We start from the raw sequence: 16,311 nt of genomic DNA on the forward strand, positions 1-16,311 counted from the left end.
TCTGCCCTACATTCCTGTAGAATCTTCCTCCTTGGTATGCACAGTATGTATGCTAGTCCCTCGTTCTTGATGCGAAGTTTCGAATTCGATTATCTGGTTGTCCGATGTTTGTATTGGTGTGATGAGTCTAAGTTTAGGTGTGGGCCGTGTGGCTTCATCAAATGTCACTATTCATTCTAGACTAGGGCTCGGAGATTTCATTTCAATTGGTAATTTAATGATGAATCAAGAAATAAACTTTTCATTGTCAGGTCGATCAAATCAGCAACTCGCATGTTGTTGCTTTGCCTTTGCGTTTGGTGTGAATGATTAAAACTAATAGGTTTACATTACACCTGAGATCCAATCAATTTTTTACTCTTAATCTACAATTTAAAAGATTCATGAATGTGAGGATGGTAGAAGAGACAAGAGTAATAGAAGAACGGCTTCCCAACAGTTGGCGCTCTGTGGTCTCGTGTCCACCAAACCAGTTCCATTTTCTTATGCTGCTTGATCACATGATGAAAGAGAAGTAAGACTAAAGCGACCTTATTCACCTCACCAGATACATTACTTGAATTTGATAGAAAGCCAGTCTCTCAAATGTCACAAGAATCAAAGAAATTGATGAAAATTCTGTGATCATATTGTTCTACAGGCATCTCGTTTGCGTGGATAAGTTTAGCATTAAATGAAATATTGATAATAAGTGAACCTGGAATTAAATAAAAACGACACACCGTAACTCTCAGTCCCAGTGACATGACTCTAAAACAACTCTCTATTCAATCTCGCTTTTTCAACCATATAGTGCTCTCCAATAGCAACCAAAACAAGAGAAAACAGATTCGGGGCCCTGAACTTCATCGAGATATTATCACAAAAATTAAATCTTGATATTTTAGGTACACGTGTCTTTTGGAGTCTAAACTCAGCGTATCCGTTCACGTGGCAGACACAAAACAGACCGTCCCGTTTCGATGCCGCACTCGAAAGTTCAATAATCACTCCAAATGCTAACAGAAAAAGTCTACTTTCCGTGGGAGTATCTAGCTTACTCAAATCTTCCGGAACTAAAAGCCATTTCTCTTTATCAAACTTTGCATTTCCTTTCAATCTCTTTGAATCTTTTCTTTCTACTTCTTCATGAACACATTTCATTTATCTCCAAAAGGAACAAAGATGCTCCACCATCCACTTCCCTTCTATTCCAATTCTTCTAAATTCCATATCTATGCTTCCGCTTTGTCACACACTTTTGATCCTTCTCCTGCTCATGAGATGGGGTATATTTATTTCTCTCTTTTTTCTTTTCTTTTTTAATGTGGTTTAATTTCATAATCTTACGTGAGTGTTTCTTCATTGATGAAAGCGAGTGCATTTTATAAGTTTTGTTGATAACGGTCAACTAATTGTATTACTTGCTTAATTGGTTTTCTTTTCTTTGTGATTTAGATTGAAATTGTGTAAGAAAGCATCTAGCAGCAGCAATCCAGGGCGCTTCAGTAAGGCATGTCTAGCTCTATACAGTGTTTTTTAATATATGAGTTTTTCAATTTTAGCTAAAAATGTGATTGAAATTTTGGTTTTTGTTAGACAAGGGGCAGTGTCAGTCATAAGACATCTAATGCTTATGATCAGCGAGCTCAAGGACGTGTACTTGAGGTATTTAGCAATTACCATTTGCAAGTACATGATATTTATGTATTACATTGTGCAATGAATTGCTCTTTTTGCTAATATTGCATTGCGCTATTACGTGCTTCCTTAGAGATATAGTTGATTTTAGAAGCATTCAATTAATCTTTATCGTTTCTGCATGCTATATAGGAAGAAGCCCCTCAAATAACAGAAACAACCCCGTCATTGAAAACTTCCCAAGGCCAGGCATCTCCTCTCGGGGTGTCTGAAGTGGACAATGGGATCAATTTTGCTATTTTTTCTCAGCACGCTACAGCAGTCACGCTTTGTTTATCACTTCCCATTAGGTGAAATCCTTTTCCTTTTTGATTTATTGGTCACACTGTGAAAGTGGTTTATGTATACCTCTGAAACAATATTTTGTAATTATTTATCGCCTTTGACATGGATTTGCCTTCTGTGAAATAAGCATATATGCACATGTAAACTTTGGTAGTGCAACTATTTGGTGGTTTTCTTCTGTTGACAGTGAATGAAATATATGGAATCCTATTTTACATGAATGTAACAAAATAAGGAGAAAGGCTGTAAATGGGTTGAGAGTTCTTTCATAACTATTAGGATTTCTGATGAATGCATAGGCAATCTCTTTTCTACTTTAATATTGTCTTGATAGTTGTGGTGGATTGCTCTGATCGAATAGTTAATGAAACCATTTGATCTTTTCTTAGTGGACATGAAGTTCTAAAGTGTTACATATTGCTGTTTGGTGAAATAATTTTTCAGAGGAGACAGTTTGGGTGGTGGAATGATTGAGCTACCTTTGGATCCCCATGTAAATAAAACCGGAGACATCTGGCACATGCATATCAAGGTAGTCTTGCTGTTGGGTTTCTTATATCTCTATCTATGTGTATGGGTTATGTTAATCTTGCTTTTTAATGTTCAAATGTTTTTCATGCCCATGAAAAATGATTAGATTTCAGCTATATTAATTTTTATTAGCATTTATACCTTTCAGCTCATTGCAATATCATGGATTGAGTTTGCAATATTCTAAGATTTGTAATAAAGTTTGAAAAGGGATACAACTGTCAAAAGGTTACTTGATCAAGAAAATTCTAAGAGCCAACTTTAGTTTAATTGGCAAGAACCATTTTTGTTTAAATTACAAACACCTATTTTACAGGATTATTGTTAATGCTATTGACATACTTCTATTAATGTAGGATCTTCCTCGGAGCAATGTTCTCTATGGTTATCGCATTGATGGTCCTCAAGGTTGGAATCAAGGACATCGATTTGACAAAAACACTGTGCTTATCGATCCTTATGCAAAGCTAGTTGAGGGCCGTAGATATTTTGGAGATAGCAGTGAAAAATTATCAAAGTTTCTTGGAACTTATGATTTTGATACCTTGCCTTTTGACTGGGGAGAAAATTACAAGCTTCCAAATATACCAGAGGTACTCTGGGTCAATTACATAGGTCTTGAGTCGTGTAAAGTTTCTTTTTTCTTTTGACAATTTTTTTCTATGAGATTAAAATTTGAAAATGCAAACCTGTCTCCCTCTCTCTCTGTTTCTCATATATGTGTTCTGATGGTGAGCTGATAGTGGTACACATTTCAAATTATTTTCAGACAGATCTTGTTGTATATGAAATGAATGTTCGCGCGTTTACAGCTGACAAATCTAGTGGGTTGGATCCAGACATACGTGGCAGCTACCTAGGTTTGATAGAGAAGGTAATACTTTTGCGTATCAAACCAATCAGTTTCCAATTGGTGACCTTTGTGCACTTCATCCATTATGTACCTAAAGAATGCTGTTTTAGAATCTTATGGCAACTCTGTATCTCCTAATTCTTTCATCAAATCCCAATAAGTTAAGCAACATCCAATAGATATTTAATCAGCAGGTTTACCTTTGAAATTCTAATGGGTATATAATGATGGCACAAGCATGGGTGTGGTGTTAATTGTGGAAATAGGATTTAGTTCAGTGACTAAATACAAACAATTAACTGAAATGGGTTATGAGTACTTACCAAAAAAAAAAAAAGAAATGGGTTATGAGAATGGAAGTAGATGGGAACTTGATCCTGCAATGATGTGAGTTCTGGACTGGAAGGTTACAAGTTTCCAAGACTTTAAAACTCCTATCTGGATGACATCTGGTTTTAAACTGTCACTGAACGAAAGGAATCAAATTTTGCAAAGCAGAAAGATTTTTGCTTGAGTAATGAAGCTGGTAGAGGGTTCAAGTAACCACTGAGCATCAAAATTTTCAATTGCTGATGTTCTTTTCCTGGCGATATGTATGGAAGTGATATCTGTTACAAAAGCTTTGCTTGCGAAACTTATCTATCTATTTATACATCAGTAACTGCAGAAGTCCATGATTACTGCATTTTCATATATTCCTGAAATATCTTATGTCTTTCTGAATTTTTTTGAAGATTCCACATCTTTTAGAGCTCGGTGTCAATGCTGTGGAGTTGCTGCCTGTCTTTGAATTTGATGAGTTTGAGTTTCAAAGGCGCCCAAACCCTAGAGATCACATGGTAAAGCTGACAGTTTCCTTTGGTGTGTATTGTCGCTTGCCTTCAACTTTTCATGTACCTGTTATTGTGAAATTTTCAGAAAGCTTTTGCAACATAAATTTTTCTTTCATAACTTATTCTCTGTATCTGTTCCTTCTTGCAATAAACTTTCTTGACTATTTGGATCATCGGAGTTGTAGAGTCTTATATGATAAATATCTCTATTACTTGCTCTAAAACACAAATATTTCCTATTGGAAGCTCTCAATATTTTAGCTTGCTGAATCATTGAAGCTGTAGAACTCTTATGTGATTCATTTTTAAACTTCTATTTTTCATTTGAAATATTAGTATCCTCCTTTAAGTTACTTAATTGCCTCATGCAATGTTTTATTTGTTGAACGTGAATACCATATGTTGTTCATCTGTAAACATAGTTGATGATTCCGTGGATAGTAGGCTCACTTTGGATTTCTATATGTGAGAAATTTGACTATGGAATCTAAAAATAAACAATATAAGTTCTAAAATTTTCCTCTGTTTTTTTCTTTTTTCCTGTGTGCCAACTTAACCCTAGTCAATCCGCAAGGGCAAGCTAGTTGTTTGCCTGTGCATACTCTGTGTATACCTTTTGAAAATAAGTTGGAATTGTTTATGTTAGCTGAAGTAATCTATCAGATAATTTCTTCCTCTTCCATGTGTTTTTTGTGGCTTTATATGTTCATTAAGTTAAAATGAGCTTTTTATTTTATATTTTGAAAGGTCAATACATGGGGCTACTCAACAATAAATTTCTTTTCTCCAATGAGTCGCTATGCTAGTGGAGGTGGAGGACCTCTTAAGGCTTTGTGGGAGTTCAAAGAAATGGTTAAAGCCTTGCATGGAGCTGGCATAGAGGTGAATCATATATTTACAACCTTGGGGTTAGGAATGCATTTTATCAGTTGCTAGTATTTCCTTTCGCAATTTTTCTTGCTAAATATCTGAATTTTTTTGTAAGTGCCCTGAAGCTTAATTTTCAACAGGTCATTTTGGACGTTGTCTATAATCATACTAATGAGGCAGATGATAACTACCCTTATACCACCTCATTTCGTGGCATTGATAATAAGGTGATTTTGGCACTTTGTTGTTATGTTAGATCATGTAAGTCATGCAGGACCATATTCTCTGTCTGGACACTTAATTGGCTGAATGTTTTAGATATGATTTAGATAAGAATATTTCATCAGTTGAATGAGAAATAAGGGGAAGTCTTCAAATAAAGTTTATGTGTGGTTGATAAGCCAGCAGTGCATAAAGTCTACACCCTTAAGGGGCGTAAAAAGCATTAGAAAGGTTGTTAAGGGAGAGGGACCACAAAGTACAGGTGTCATTGGGGTGGATTCTGTTTTGGAGAATACAAATTGTGTGAGTAAGGGTAATTGTGGAAAAAGGGAATTAGTATATATTCAGCAGAGTTGTAGTAGGTCTTTTATCTTTTGAATTTGGGTTGATAAAACAGTGGAGGTTCCTGGCTCCTCGAAACGCCAGGGTGTTGGGATAATTCCAATCATCTCATCTGTTCTTTTTGCATTCATTTCTTCTGTTTAATACAAGTAGTGCAGGACTTGCAATTGTGTCTTGAGTTGTGATTGATTGTGTGTTGGTTGATTTGTGTGAGAATTACTGTTGGTTGGGTGTATTTGATTGAATCTGCAGGTGGTTGTATCAGTGGTTTGAATAATTTGTCACTTTCAGAACACTTTATTTTCACCATATGCATTCTATTTTACGTATCTCAGTCATAGCATCCTTCAAATCCTTCTGCAGGTTTATTACATGGTGGACAGCAATGGCCAGTTGCTCAATTTCTCTGGCTGTGGTAATTCTTGTGTCCTTCTCAATTGTTTTCTTGTTACTTTTCCCCAGATTTTTTACTTGTACATGTGTGTTGAGGAACTTATAATATTCTTGTCATATTAGGGCTACCTTAAAATGTTTCTTCTACATACTGTTGGCCCTTTTAGTGTTACTATAGAAGCTTTGTAAATTACATTAGCTTGTGGGCTTTTTCAATGGCTACTTAACAACCACTCGCTTTCTGCTTGTATAGGCAATAGTTAACTACATTCTTAACTACATTAAATTAATTAATAATTCTTCCTTTAAGGATCTCCAACCGGGGAATTACATATGCTATAAATAAGAGCTTTAAACATCTCATGGATAGTGTTAATGCTCAACACTCACTCAACTTCTTCCAGTTTGGATGCATGGCCTCATCTTTTCCCAACTAACCAAATAACATTGCCATGAGTTAGTCATGACCATGTTGAAGTCAATTACTAATTCTTAGTCCTGACCTCTTACTCTTGATATGAAGCTGACTTTTAGAAGGTGCCCTGGTCAAGGAATCAGCGATGTCGTGATATCATCATTTACTACTATAGATCTTCTATGTTGATATTAATGAGGTCCGGGATTATAGTTTAGCTGAGTATTGAGCTGAAAGTAAGAGAGCATTTGAGCATGTTTGTTGAATTTATTTTCCTTGGAAAAGTAATTATTATGAACATCTAAAGGTTTCTCAGATGCAGCATCTTGTCATTTTCAGGAAACACATTAAACTGTAATCATCCTGTGGTCATGGAGCTCATCCTGGACAGCTTAAGACACTGGTAAGGATATAATTCATCCAGAAACTGAAGGGTAACATCATTGCGAAGAAGTAAAAGAATATACACCATCCTCGATAAAAAATCAAACATATAGTGTGCTATTTTTGTTGAATTAATACGTCAGCTCTTTCTTGACAATTCAACCAGAACCAGGTTAATAATCATTCAACATATCGGAATATTCATGCTTCTACTTATTGATGTTAACTAGATATCAGAAAAAATATTCAAACTAGTTTGCTTTAAGAATCTTTTTGGTTCAATTTACCCATTAGTTAACAATATTGACCCATTTAATGAAAGGTCTTTGATCATTTGGATTTAAGTCAATTAATATATTATTTGGATGAAAACCCAAAAATATTTTCTTGTATAATATTTTGAGTAGAATTGACCCTTTGTACTATTTTTTAAATATTATTAGACTATGGATGTGATTGCTGTGTAACTGTTGTTTCTACAGAGATAATTCTGGGACTTTATCTGAAGATAATACAATTTAATGCTAATTTAAAAGGCTTATGTTACTTTTTGGTGTTATATACATTTTAATTACTATTTGTTATTCTCTTCTTTCTCTTTATTCTCTAATTCATTTCAGGGTTGTTGAGTATCATGTGGATGGATTCCGATTTGACCTTGCTAGTGTACTTTGTCGAGGATCAGATGGTTCTCCACTTAGTGCTCCACCACTTATTAGAGTAAGGGATTTGTATGCATCTTATATTTTATGATTGCTATAAACATAATTCGTGGTAATGCAGCTTTCTTTGATTAGTGGAAATAAATGTATGGTTGGAAGTGACTTATATTATTTTTGCAAATGTGAACTTCATAGTTTCCTCCCATTTTTTTTTTTTTTTTTTTTGCTATTTAGTGGGAAAAGTAAGAAAAAGTTTTCTAATATCATTGTTAGTTGACGTTAGGTGAGATGCTAGTTAATATTTTTCAGATATAGCTTTAAGAGGCTATCATGTATTTTTGTTTTTGGTCTGATAATCACAAAACGGCACTTACTCTGCGGGAGCACATAACTTTTTTAAGTTGCTGGATTATTTCAACTGTTCGTCAATTTGGCAACTAACAAAATTTGAAATTTATGCATGTTGTGAATTTTAAATAAATGTATTATATTCAATATGGTATTAAAAAGGTATTGTTTGTTTCATACAAATATGTAATTAGGTAGTTCAATAACGTGTTGAGGTGAGAAGTTTGATCTAGGTAACTTATATATATTTTTATTAATATGCCAGGCAATTGCCAAAGATGCTACCCTATCTAGGTGTAAAGTTATTTCAGAACCTTGGGACTGTGGAGGCCTTTATCTTGTTGGAAGTTTTCCAAATTGGGACCGGTAAATTATCTTTCATTTATTTTGATTTCTCTTGTTTGGAATACAACTAACAACTTGTGGAAGTATGGTCACCTACCTCCTTCACTTATGAGCTCCCTTTATGCAGGTGGGCTGAGTGGAATGGGAAGTACCGTGATGACTTAAGAAAATTTATAAAGGTACCTAAATTTGCTAGTACTAAAGTGGGCTGATGTGCTTAAATGGGGGATAATAGTTGAGTTAACTGTGATTTAGAAATGGCTTGTGTAATGCTATAATATAGAAATCAACATCTCAACATAAACATGATTGTGATTTATGTGGTGATGGATTCTAAACTTGTATTAAAATTTGAAAGTTATTCTTTTAGTTCAAAAGTTTGGTTATTTTGAACCTTAGGTTTTGTTAATTTATTTTATCAAGGTGAAGATCTTATCCTCTGCTCTTTACTTATTTTTATTTTTGCTTTCTTTTCCTGGTGAAAGTCATGCATTTCATGTCATTAATAACTTCTTAGTTTTACCTTTTTTTATCTGATACTGTTCTCAGGTAGAAAAGATGATCATCTATTTCTATTTCTTAATCACTTATTTTATTTTTCTGAATTTGCATGTTACAGGGTGACCCTGGCATGAAGGGGAGTTTGGCTACTCGTGTCTCTGGATCTGCTGACCTTTACAGAGTAAGTGTCATCGACGTCATGTCCTCTGATGTTGTTAATTAGGGTTGGCAACTTGTTAAAGTGTTTTGGAACTGCAAACTTTTGTTATTAAGGGTATACACTAAGCTTGAATTGTCAATTTTTCTTCTGAAAGGTAATGAGTTAGGTGAAATTGTGCATCAACTTAACCTTTTTCCGTGGAAAAATTTGTATTACTGATGTAAATAATCAACTTATGTGCATTTGCTTATCAATTTTGCTCATCATACAGGTAAATAATCGCAAGCCCTATCATAGTATTAATTTTATCATTGCACATGATGGGTTCACACTCTATGATCTTGTTTCATATAATAACAAGGTACTCTAAAATTTCTAGCCATCCATTTACTTTCAATATTATCCTATGGGATATGGCTTCAGTTTCCTGAAATTATTGGTTTTGTAGCACAATGAAGCTAATGGAGAGAACGGAAACGATGGAAGTAATGATAATTTTAGCTGGAATTGTGGTTTTGAAGGTGATTTTTCTTTTTTCCTTAATTGCTACTATGGTTATGCATGTTTCTTCATTTTCTGTTAGTGTCAGCACAACTTTTTAGTTATTGGTGGCTTGATTCGGTTAGTCAGGATACTGTATAAATAAATCTCAATTCAAAATAAATAAATAATGCGAGAAGATTGAACTAAAAATTTCCTTTTTGATGGACCATCTGATGTTAATCAATATTTTTATTGGACAGGGGAAACTAGCGATGCTAGTATTAAAGCTTTGCGCTCCCGCCAGATGAAAAACTTCCATTTGACGTTAATGGTATCTCAGGTAGAAGTTTTTGATATCCATTTTAACTTTTAATAGATTTTTGGAACCAAACCTTTATTTTTACCTACTGCTGTTCATAAAATGAGAATGAGACTATGTTCATTTCGAAAATGGTTTCAGTTTTCAGTTTTCATATTCAACATAATAATTCCACGTCCTTTGTTCTGTTTGGAAATGATATCATTTTCAACTTTGACTGTCCACATTCCTAGAATAGATAATATAGTAGGTTGAATGGCTCACAGTTGGAGCATTTTTGTTTCTTGTATATGTTTGGGTTAGTCATCTCATACTTCTTCCTATTGCTGAGACGCAATTTCTAGCTTTAACAGCCCCCTGTACCACTTTTTGACTAAGTATAATGTTTTGCATTGATGGCCTCATCTGTGAAATTTCAATTGTTTGCTTACACTCCCTGTGAATCCGTGGAAATATAAACCTTTGCAAGTGAAATGACCAGGGAACCCCAATGATGCTAATGGGGGATGAGTATGGCCATACTCGTTATGGAAATAACAACAGTTATGGACATGATACTGCTATTAACAATTTCCAGTGGGGGCAGGTAACATTTCAGTTCATCCTATTTTTTGATAGGTTTAATCCATAATGCCTAAATGACTTAACCATTCACTATTACAGTTGGATGCACGGAAGAATAGTCACTTCAGGTTTTTCTCAGAGATGATAAAATTTCGGCGATCCCATGGAGTATTTCGTCATGAAAATTTTCTTGAAAAAGTAAATATGCTTTTGCTTGTGTATTTTAATTGAAGAATGTTATTTTTTAAATTTTTACAATCCAGGCAATCAGTTCTAGATAAGCTCATGAAATACTAACTTGTGCAGAATGATGTAACATGGCATGAGGATAACTGGGACAACTATGAAAGCAAATTCCTTGCATTTACGTAAGAGCTAAAAACTTTCTTAGTGGTTAATGATTTTTTCACAGCTGACAATCAATGCCAGACATGTTAATGCCCACAACATGATTTGAGATATTTGTTTTGCAGGCTTCATGATAATGATGGAGCAGATATCTATTTGGCATTTAATGCCCACAATTTCTTTGTTAAGGTTTCAATAGCCCCAGCACCACCAAAGAGGCATTGGTTTCGTGTGGTTAGTTTTTCTTTTTATTATTCATCTGGTGAAGTTTACTGATTGTGTTTGCTGAACCTGAATTTTTTCAGTACAGTGCTCATGAATGCAGTAGGGATTTTGCTTATTTGTTTGCTGAAGTAAAATATGCATGCCTTTCCTGATTGAAGTCTCTGCTGTCTTTTAGTTTCAGTAAATTAATTGCATATGGAGACAATATTTTAATTGATACTATGGCTTTTACTGACTAATTAAAAATGTGTCATATTCTTTCATTTGCTTATCTGAGCTTTCATGTTTGAAATCATTAGAGTAACTGCTCAGTACACTGAACCATGATGCTGATGAATTACAACATATGTGAAATTGTTGTTTTGATACTATTTTCCTTAGCTTTCTGCTACTTAATATGAGTTCCTTCTAAATGTTATTACTTGTACCTGCAATTATTCACCCATGGAACCAATATGTCTTGCACTTGGTTCTCTCCATTGTTTAATTGATTGTATGAATCTTCCAATTCCCAGGAATTGTGTTTATCTGCTTTCTTGTAAATATATAATATTGCATGATACCAATTGATAAGTGATATGATATGACTTTTATCGATTTGGTTCAAAAATAAAATTTAAGTAATAAATTAAAAATAAAAAGAGGAGAGAAAAGAAGCAGCAGCATCTGCCATATGTTTATTCATCTAATGCAACATCTAACCTATCTTTCTCGTTTCTCACTTCAAAGAATCTCTTTTTGTGCTTCCTTCTTAACAATTATAGCATGGCCCGAGTAACATCTAACCTATCTTTCTCGTTTCTCACTTCAAAGAATCTCTTTTTGTGCTTCCTTCTTAACAATTATAGCATGGCCCGAGTAACATAAGATTTTTTTTTTTTTTTTTTTTTTTTTTTTCATTCACTAAAGTTAATCAGCTCTTCCAATGAATAATGTGATAGTCATTGTAGTTTAATTTCGTAACTGATTCATCTTTTGCAAATATCACTTGGTGAAATCCTCCAACCCTAAGGTCAGAGTTGTTTAATTTCAGGTGGACACGAATCTCAGTTCTCCAAATGACTTTGTTGTTGAAGGTGTACCAGGCATTGGAAGCACATATAATGTGGCCCCATACTCTTGTATTCTTCTTGAAGCTAAATCATGAGATGGCCTTTCAAGCTACATGCAGATGAACATTCCAAATGGGTAAATTCTGATGTGGGTTGCTAGTATTTGTTTTGGAGAAATGTTCAAGCGTCCAAAAAGTGGTTAGAAACTTGAGGACCTTATCACTACTCTAATCAAATACATGGTGGAATCCGATTCTCTTATGACCTGTAAAGTGTAATGAAACTATAAAACTATTTCCAGGTAAACATAAAAGACAAAATAAAATAGTGTAGTTCGGAACATGAGGGAAGAATAATCAGAATTTCCAACTACGAGCAATGCAATAGGATGTAATTTGGTATCTCTGTTAGTTACATATTCAATAAAGACCAAAGAGGGTAGACAGTACGTAACGCTTAGATCATACCTTGTGTTCTGTTACTGTTAAATCTTCAAATTATTTATTTATTTTTTATAAGTGGGATGTCTAGACCAGTTTATGCACACATCAATTAATCTTTTAGGCTTTTAGAACTATTGGCCAAATATGGGTTCCAGAGATTACTTTTATTAGTTCACTCTTATTAACAGTCATGAGGACTCGAATTAAAGAGGTCATGTTAGATTCTTTTCTTATTCTTTTATTCTTAAGAGGACTCGAATTTGGAAGATGTTATTAAATCATCTTTTTTTAGATACCATGTTAAATTTTCCACCTTACTCTTTTATCACTAAGATTCTAATTTGAGAGATGATATTAAGTCTTTTTTCTCATTTACAATCACATCATTCAACGGTAGTTAATCTTCAAAGTCATGTTCATATTATGCTATTATAGCCATAAAACTTTGTGGATCTATTTGTTAATTAATTAGTGGGAGACTCGGTAGAGTGTGCGCGTGTGGAAAGGTTGCTTTAGAAAATGCTAATGGCTTCGGTGTTAAGTTCTTCAAGCAAATGACAGGTGTATGAATGCGTTGTCATCAGGAAGCCCAAAAAGTGGTATACAATAGGACAAGTCAAGTCATAGTTCACAATTGAATACAACCTGACACAGATTGTGCTTCACTTTACGCCTTCTCCTTCACTTTGAGCTGACTCGGACTTTGTACGCGCTTCTGTTCACCACACGATCAATTCCACTCTTTCAAACATCATTACCATAAATGCAAGTAAATGTTATTAATTACATTCTTGATTTTGGGTTGTATCATAATTTGCTGAGTCTTTCTATTCAATGTTTAGTTTTTTGAATAGTCGCTATATTAATTTTCACATAATTATTATTTTCCCAGAAACATCGAATCTCATTTAAATTCAGCTTAAATATGCAATCTGGATGTGTAATCATATACTTTGGTTAATTCAATTTACAATTTTGCATGTCAATAACGTGACAGGAAAGGTAAATTGTTCTCAGCAAGTCTCGCCTCCCATTTGCATTTAAGAGCTGGACAATGACTAGAAATTAACAGATCAACACGGCATCCCAAGATAGAAAATTTCCAATTTCCAATTTCTTAACAGCTCAAAGCGTAATTTGCTGACATGGAAGCAATAGACTTTTCTGCATTTTAAGAAAGATGGATGAATATTGAGTCCTCGTCTTATATGTTATTCTAATGCTAAATTGTTTACTTACATATTACGTTAGCCATGACTTGATTAGTCTTAATTAGTCAGTATATCTAACGGCCCTTTGTTGAATTAATTAATTAATTAATCATAATCATTTTGTCATTAGGATCCAAAGTGCATAGACTACTATTATTTTATCAGCTCGATGTGTTTTTTCTACATTGAAAATTGATAGTCCACTATACAATATAAATAAATATTGAACTTAGAACGTGACGATCATAACGGTAAGTGGAATTTTTGTTCATTATAAATTATAAACTGCTTGGATTCCCACAAGTCTGTCTCNTATATATGCAATCTGGATGTGTAATCATATACTTTGGTTAATTCAATTTACAATTTTGCATGTCAATAACGTGACAGGAAAGGTAAATTGTTCTCAGCAAGTCTCGCCTCCCATTTGCATTTAAGAGCTGGACAATGACTAGAAATTAACAGATCAACACGGCATCCCAAGATAGAAAATTTCCAATTTCCAATTTCTTAACAGCTCAAAGCGTAATTTGCTGACATGGAAGCAATAGACTTTTCTGCATTTTAAGAAAGATGGATGAATATTGAGTCCTCGTCTTATATGTTATTCTAATGCTAAATTGTTTACTTACATATTACGTTAGCCATGACTTGATTAGTCTTAATTAGTCAGTATATCTAACGGCCCTTTGTTGAATTAATTAATTAATTAATCATAAACATTTTGTCATTAGGATCCAAAGTGCATAGACTACTATTATTTTATACAGCTTGATATTTTTTTCTACATTGAAAATTGATAGTCCACTATATAATATAAATAAATATTAAACTTAGAACGTGACAATCATAACGGTAAGTGGAATTTTTGTTCATTATAAATTATAAACTGCTTGGATTCCCAACAAAGTCCAATCAACACGTTCTCGTTTCCAGTTGTCACGCATTCGACGGCTGAGATTGTTTTCTATTCCATTACATAGTAGGAGGTGATTTGTAAATATATAATTATTTATAATAATGATACATCAACAATCTTTTTTATTATTTTTTTCATAATTCTGTTAATATGGAATTAGTTAATTTATAATTAATTAATAAAATTTATATAAGATCTATTATAAATTAACCAATTACAAGTTAACATGTTAAAATTGTAAAAAAAAGTTTACGAAAGTTACCGTGTTTAGTCATTAACCAAATTGGTACGCACTGTACAAGGAAAAAGTTGAAATTAATTTGGATCCATGATATAACACGTGTTGGTATTTTAGGAAAGAAATTGTGTTGACATTTCCTTGTATTCCAATTTCCAACCATTACATACAAAAATTCCCAAATATTATCAAGGATTTCTCTTGATTTATGTAACAATTTTGAGAAATAGTAAATAAAAACATCCTCAAAAAGGCATAAATAATTAATTAGAGTAGATCACAAATTCTGAAACATTAAACTCCTTACTTCTATATTTAATTAAATAAACGAAACATATTAAAGTTAACCTATTATAAGGACTAAATGGTAATTACGGTGAAACCGAACGTTTCATGAAAGAGAAGGAAGGGAACAAGAAATTGCCTCAAACCCTCCACTATATAAATACCCTCTGCCTCTCTTTCTTTTCCTCACAATACAAAACAAATCTCTCTTTATTTTTCTCTCTTTTGTCTCTTTGCCTTCTCAACGATGGCCTCTTCAGCCTTCTTCTTCTTCATGCTTTTGGCTCTTGTGGCTACTTCAGCCTTCGCTCAGGCACCTGCACCGGCACCGAGTCGCTCGCCACCTTCACCGACTAGCTCGCCACCTTCACCGACCGTCTCTCCAGCGCCCAAGGCTTCCGCTCCAACTCCGGCTACTCCACCAACTCCCGCAACTCCGGCTCCGACTTCTCCTCCAACGGCCTCACCTCCTACCCCTTCATCTCCTTCACCAGCATCTTCTCCAACATCTTCTCCACCTGCTCCTGCTCCTGGTGCCAATTCTCCCGGTGGTGGTTCTGCTCCCGGTGAATCTCCAGGGTCTTCTGCAAACAGCGCTGCTTTGAACAGAGTTGCTGTTGCCGGATATTTGGGCGGAGTCGTCGCTACTGTTGCTTTGTTTATCTAGATCTATAGATGATCGTGACGATAGGTTGCTTTGTCTAGGATTTTTTTTGATTTTATTTTTATTCTTATTTTGTTCAGTGGTTTTTTTAATTTTTACTATTGACGGTGATGGACGTTTGATATGGTTTATTGGTAGTTTGATGGTTGATTATTATTTCTAGTTATGGAATTTTTCTGATATTATTCTATGATTTTAACTTGATGTTGTTTAGATGGTTTACTCAACGAAATTGAACTGATGCTTGATTGTGAGTTTTAGTGTTAGTGAAGAGATAAAAGTGGAAGGGGTAGTTTCTGGAGAGCGGTGTGTTGTCGTTTTGTGAGGGAGGGAGGGAGTGATGTGTTGTGTTGTGCTACTTTTATCTTTTATCTTTTGATATTTGAAATTTTATTTGTTTTTATGTTTTCGTTTTGAAGTATGAGTAGTGATGGTTTAGGCTTTGTTGTTAGTGGTGAGAAAAGTAAGGTCACGTTTGCTTTTAGAACAGGTGTCACGTGGTAACAGCTGTTGGTTTTGACAGAGCTACCCATGTGCATTTTCATCGTTGACAGACACGAAACAGACTGTTAAGATTGAGACTCTTTAGTTTAAAAGGCTAGTCAATAATAAATCGCTTACTTTAATTAACCAATTCTTATTGAGACTCTTTTGGAATCATATGATGCCATTTCTTTTTTTTTTTTTTGAGTTGTTGAAGAGCACAATGGGTCTCTCTTCCACCTGTCAAAAGAAT

General features: G+C 34.2%; 2 protein-coding genes across 2 annotated transcripts; both read left to right on the forward strand.

Annotated features, from left to right (window-relative positions):
• The first annotated feature begins 941 nt into the window (after positions 1-941).
• LOC116115494 (isoamylase 3, chloroplastic) lies at positions 942-13,095 on the forward strand. The gene is made up of 24 exons (XM_031401644.1): positions 942-1,268; positions 1,438-1,492; positions 1,579-1,647; positions 1,813-1,970; positions 2,410-2,497; positions 2,853-3,089; positions 3,266-3,370; positions 4,084-4,188; positions 4,930-5,064; positions 5,193-5,279; positions 5,980-6,031; positions 6,764-6,827; positions 7,429-7,528; positions 8,084-8,184; positions 8,291-8,342; positions 8,783-8,845; positions 9,096-9,185; positions 9,273-9,345; positions 9,568-9,647; positions 10,108-10,212; positions 10,290-10,388; positions 10,497-10,558; positions 10,664-10,772; positions 11,797-13,095. Exons 1-24 carry the CDS (start codon positions 1,129-1,131, stop codon positions 11,908-11,910), a joined length of 2,343 nt encoding a protein of 780 aa, XP_031257504.1. The 5' UTR covers positions 942-1,128; the 3' UTR covers positions 11,911-13,095.
• A 1,984-nt stretch (positions 13,096-15,079) lies between these two features.
• On the forward strand, positions 15,080-15,765 carry LOC116115489 (classical arabinogalactan protein 5). Its single transcript, XM_031401640.1, has one exon. The coding sequence runs from the start codon at positions 15,159-15,161 to the stop codon at positions 15,576-15,578; it is 420 nt and encodes a 139-aa protein (XP_031257500.1). The 5' UTR covers positions 15,080-15,158; the 3' UTR covers positions 15,579-15,765.
• The last annotated feature ends 546 nt before the right edge of the window (positions 15,766-16,311 follow it).

This window comes from Pistacia vera, unplaced genomic scaffold (genome assembly GCF_008641045.1).
Source record: "Pistacia vera cultivar Batoury unplaced genomic scaffold, PisVer_v2 Contig743, whole genome shotgun sequence".
Lineage (NCBI taxonomy): Eukaryota > Viridiplantae > Streptophyta > Magnoliopsida > Sapindales > Anacardiaceae > Pistacia > Pistacia vera.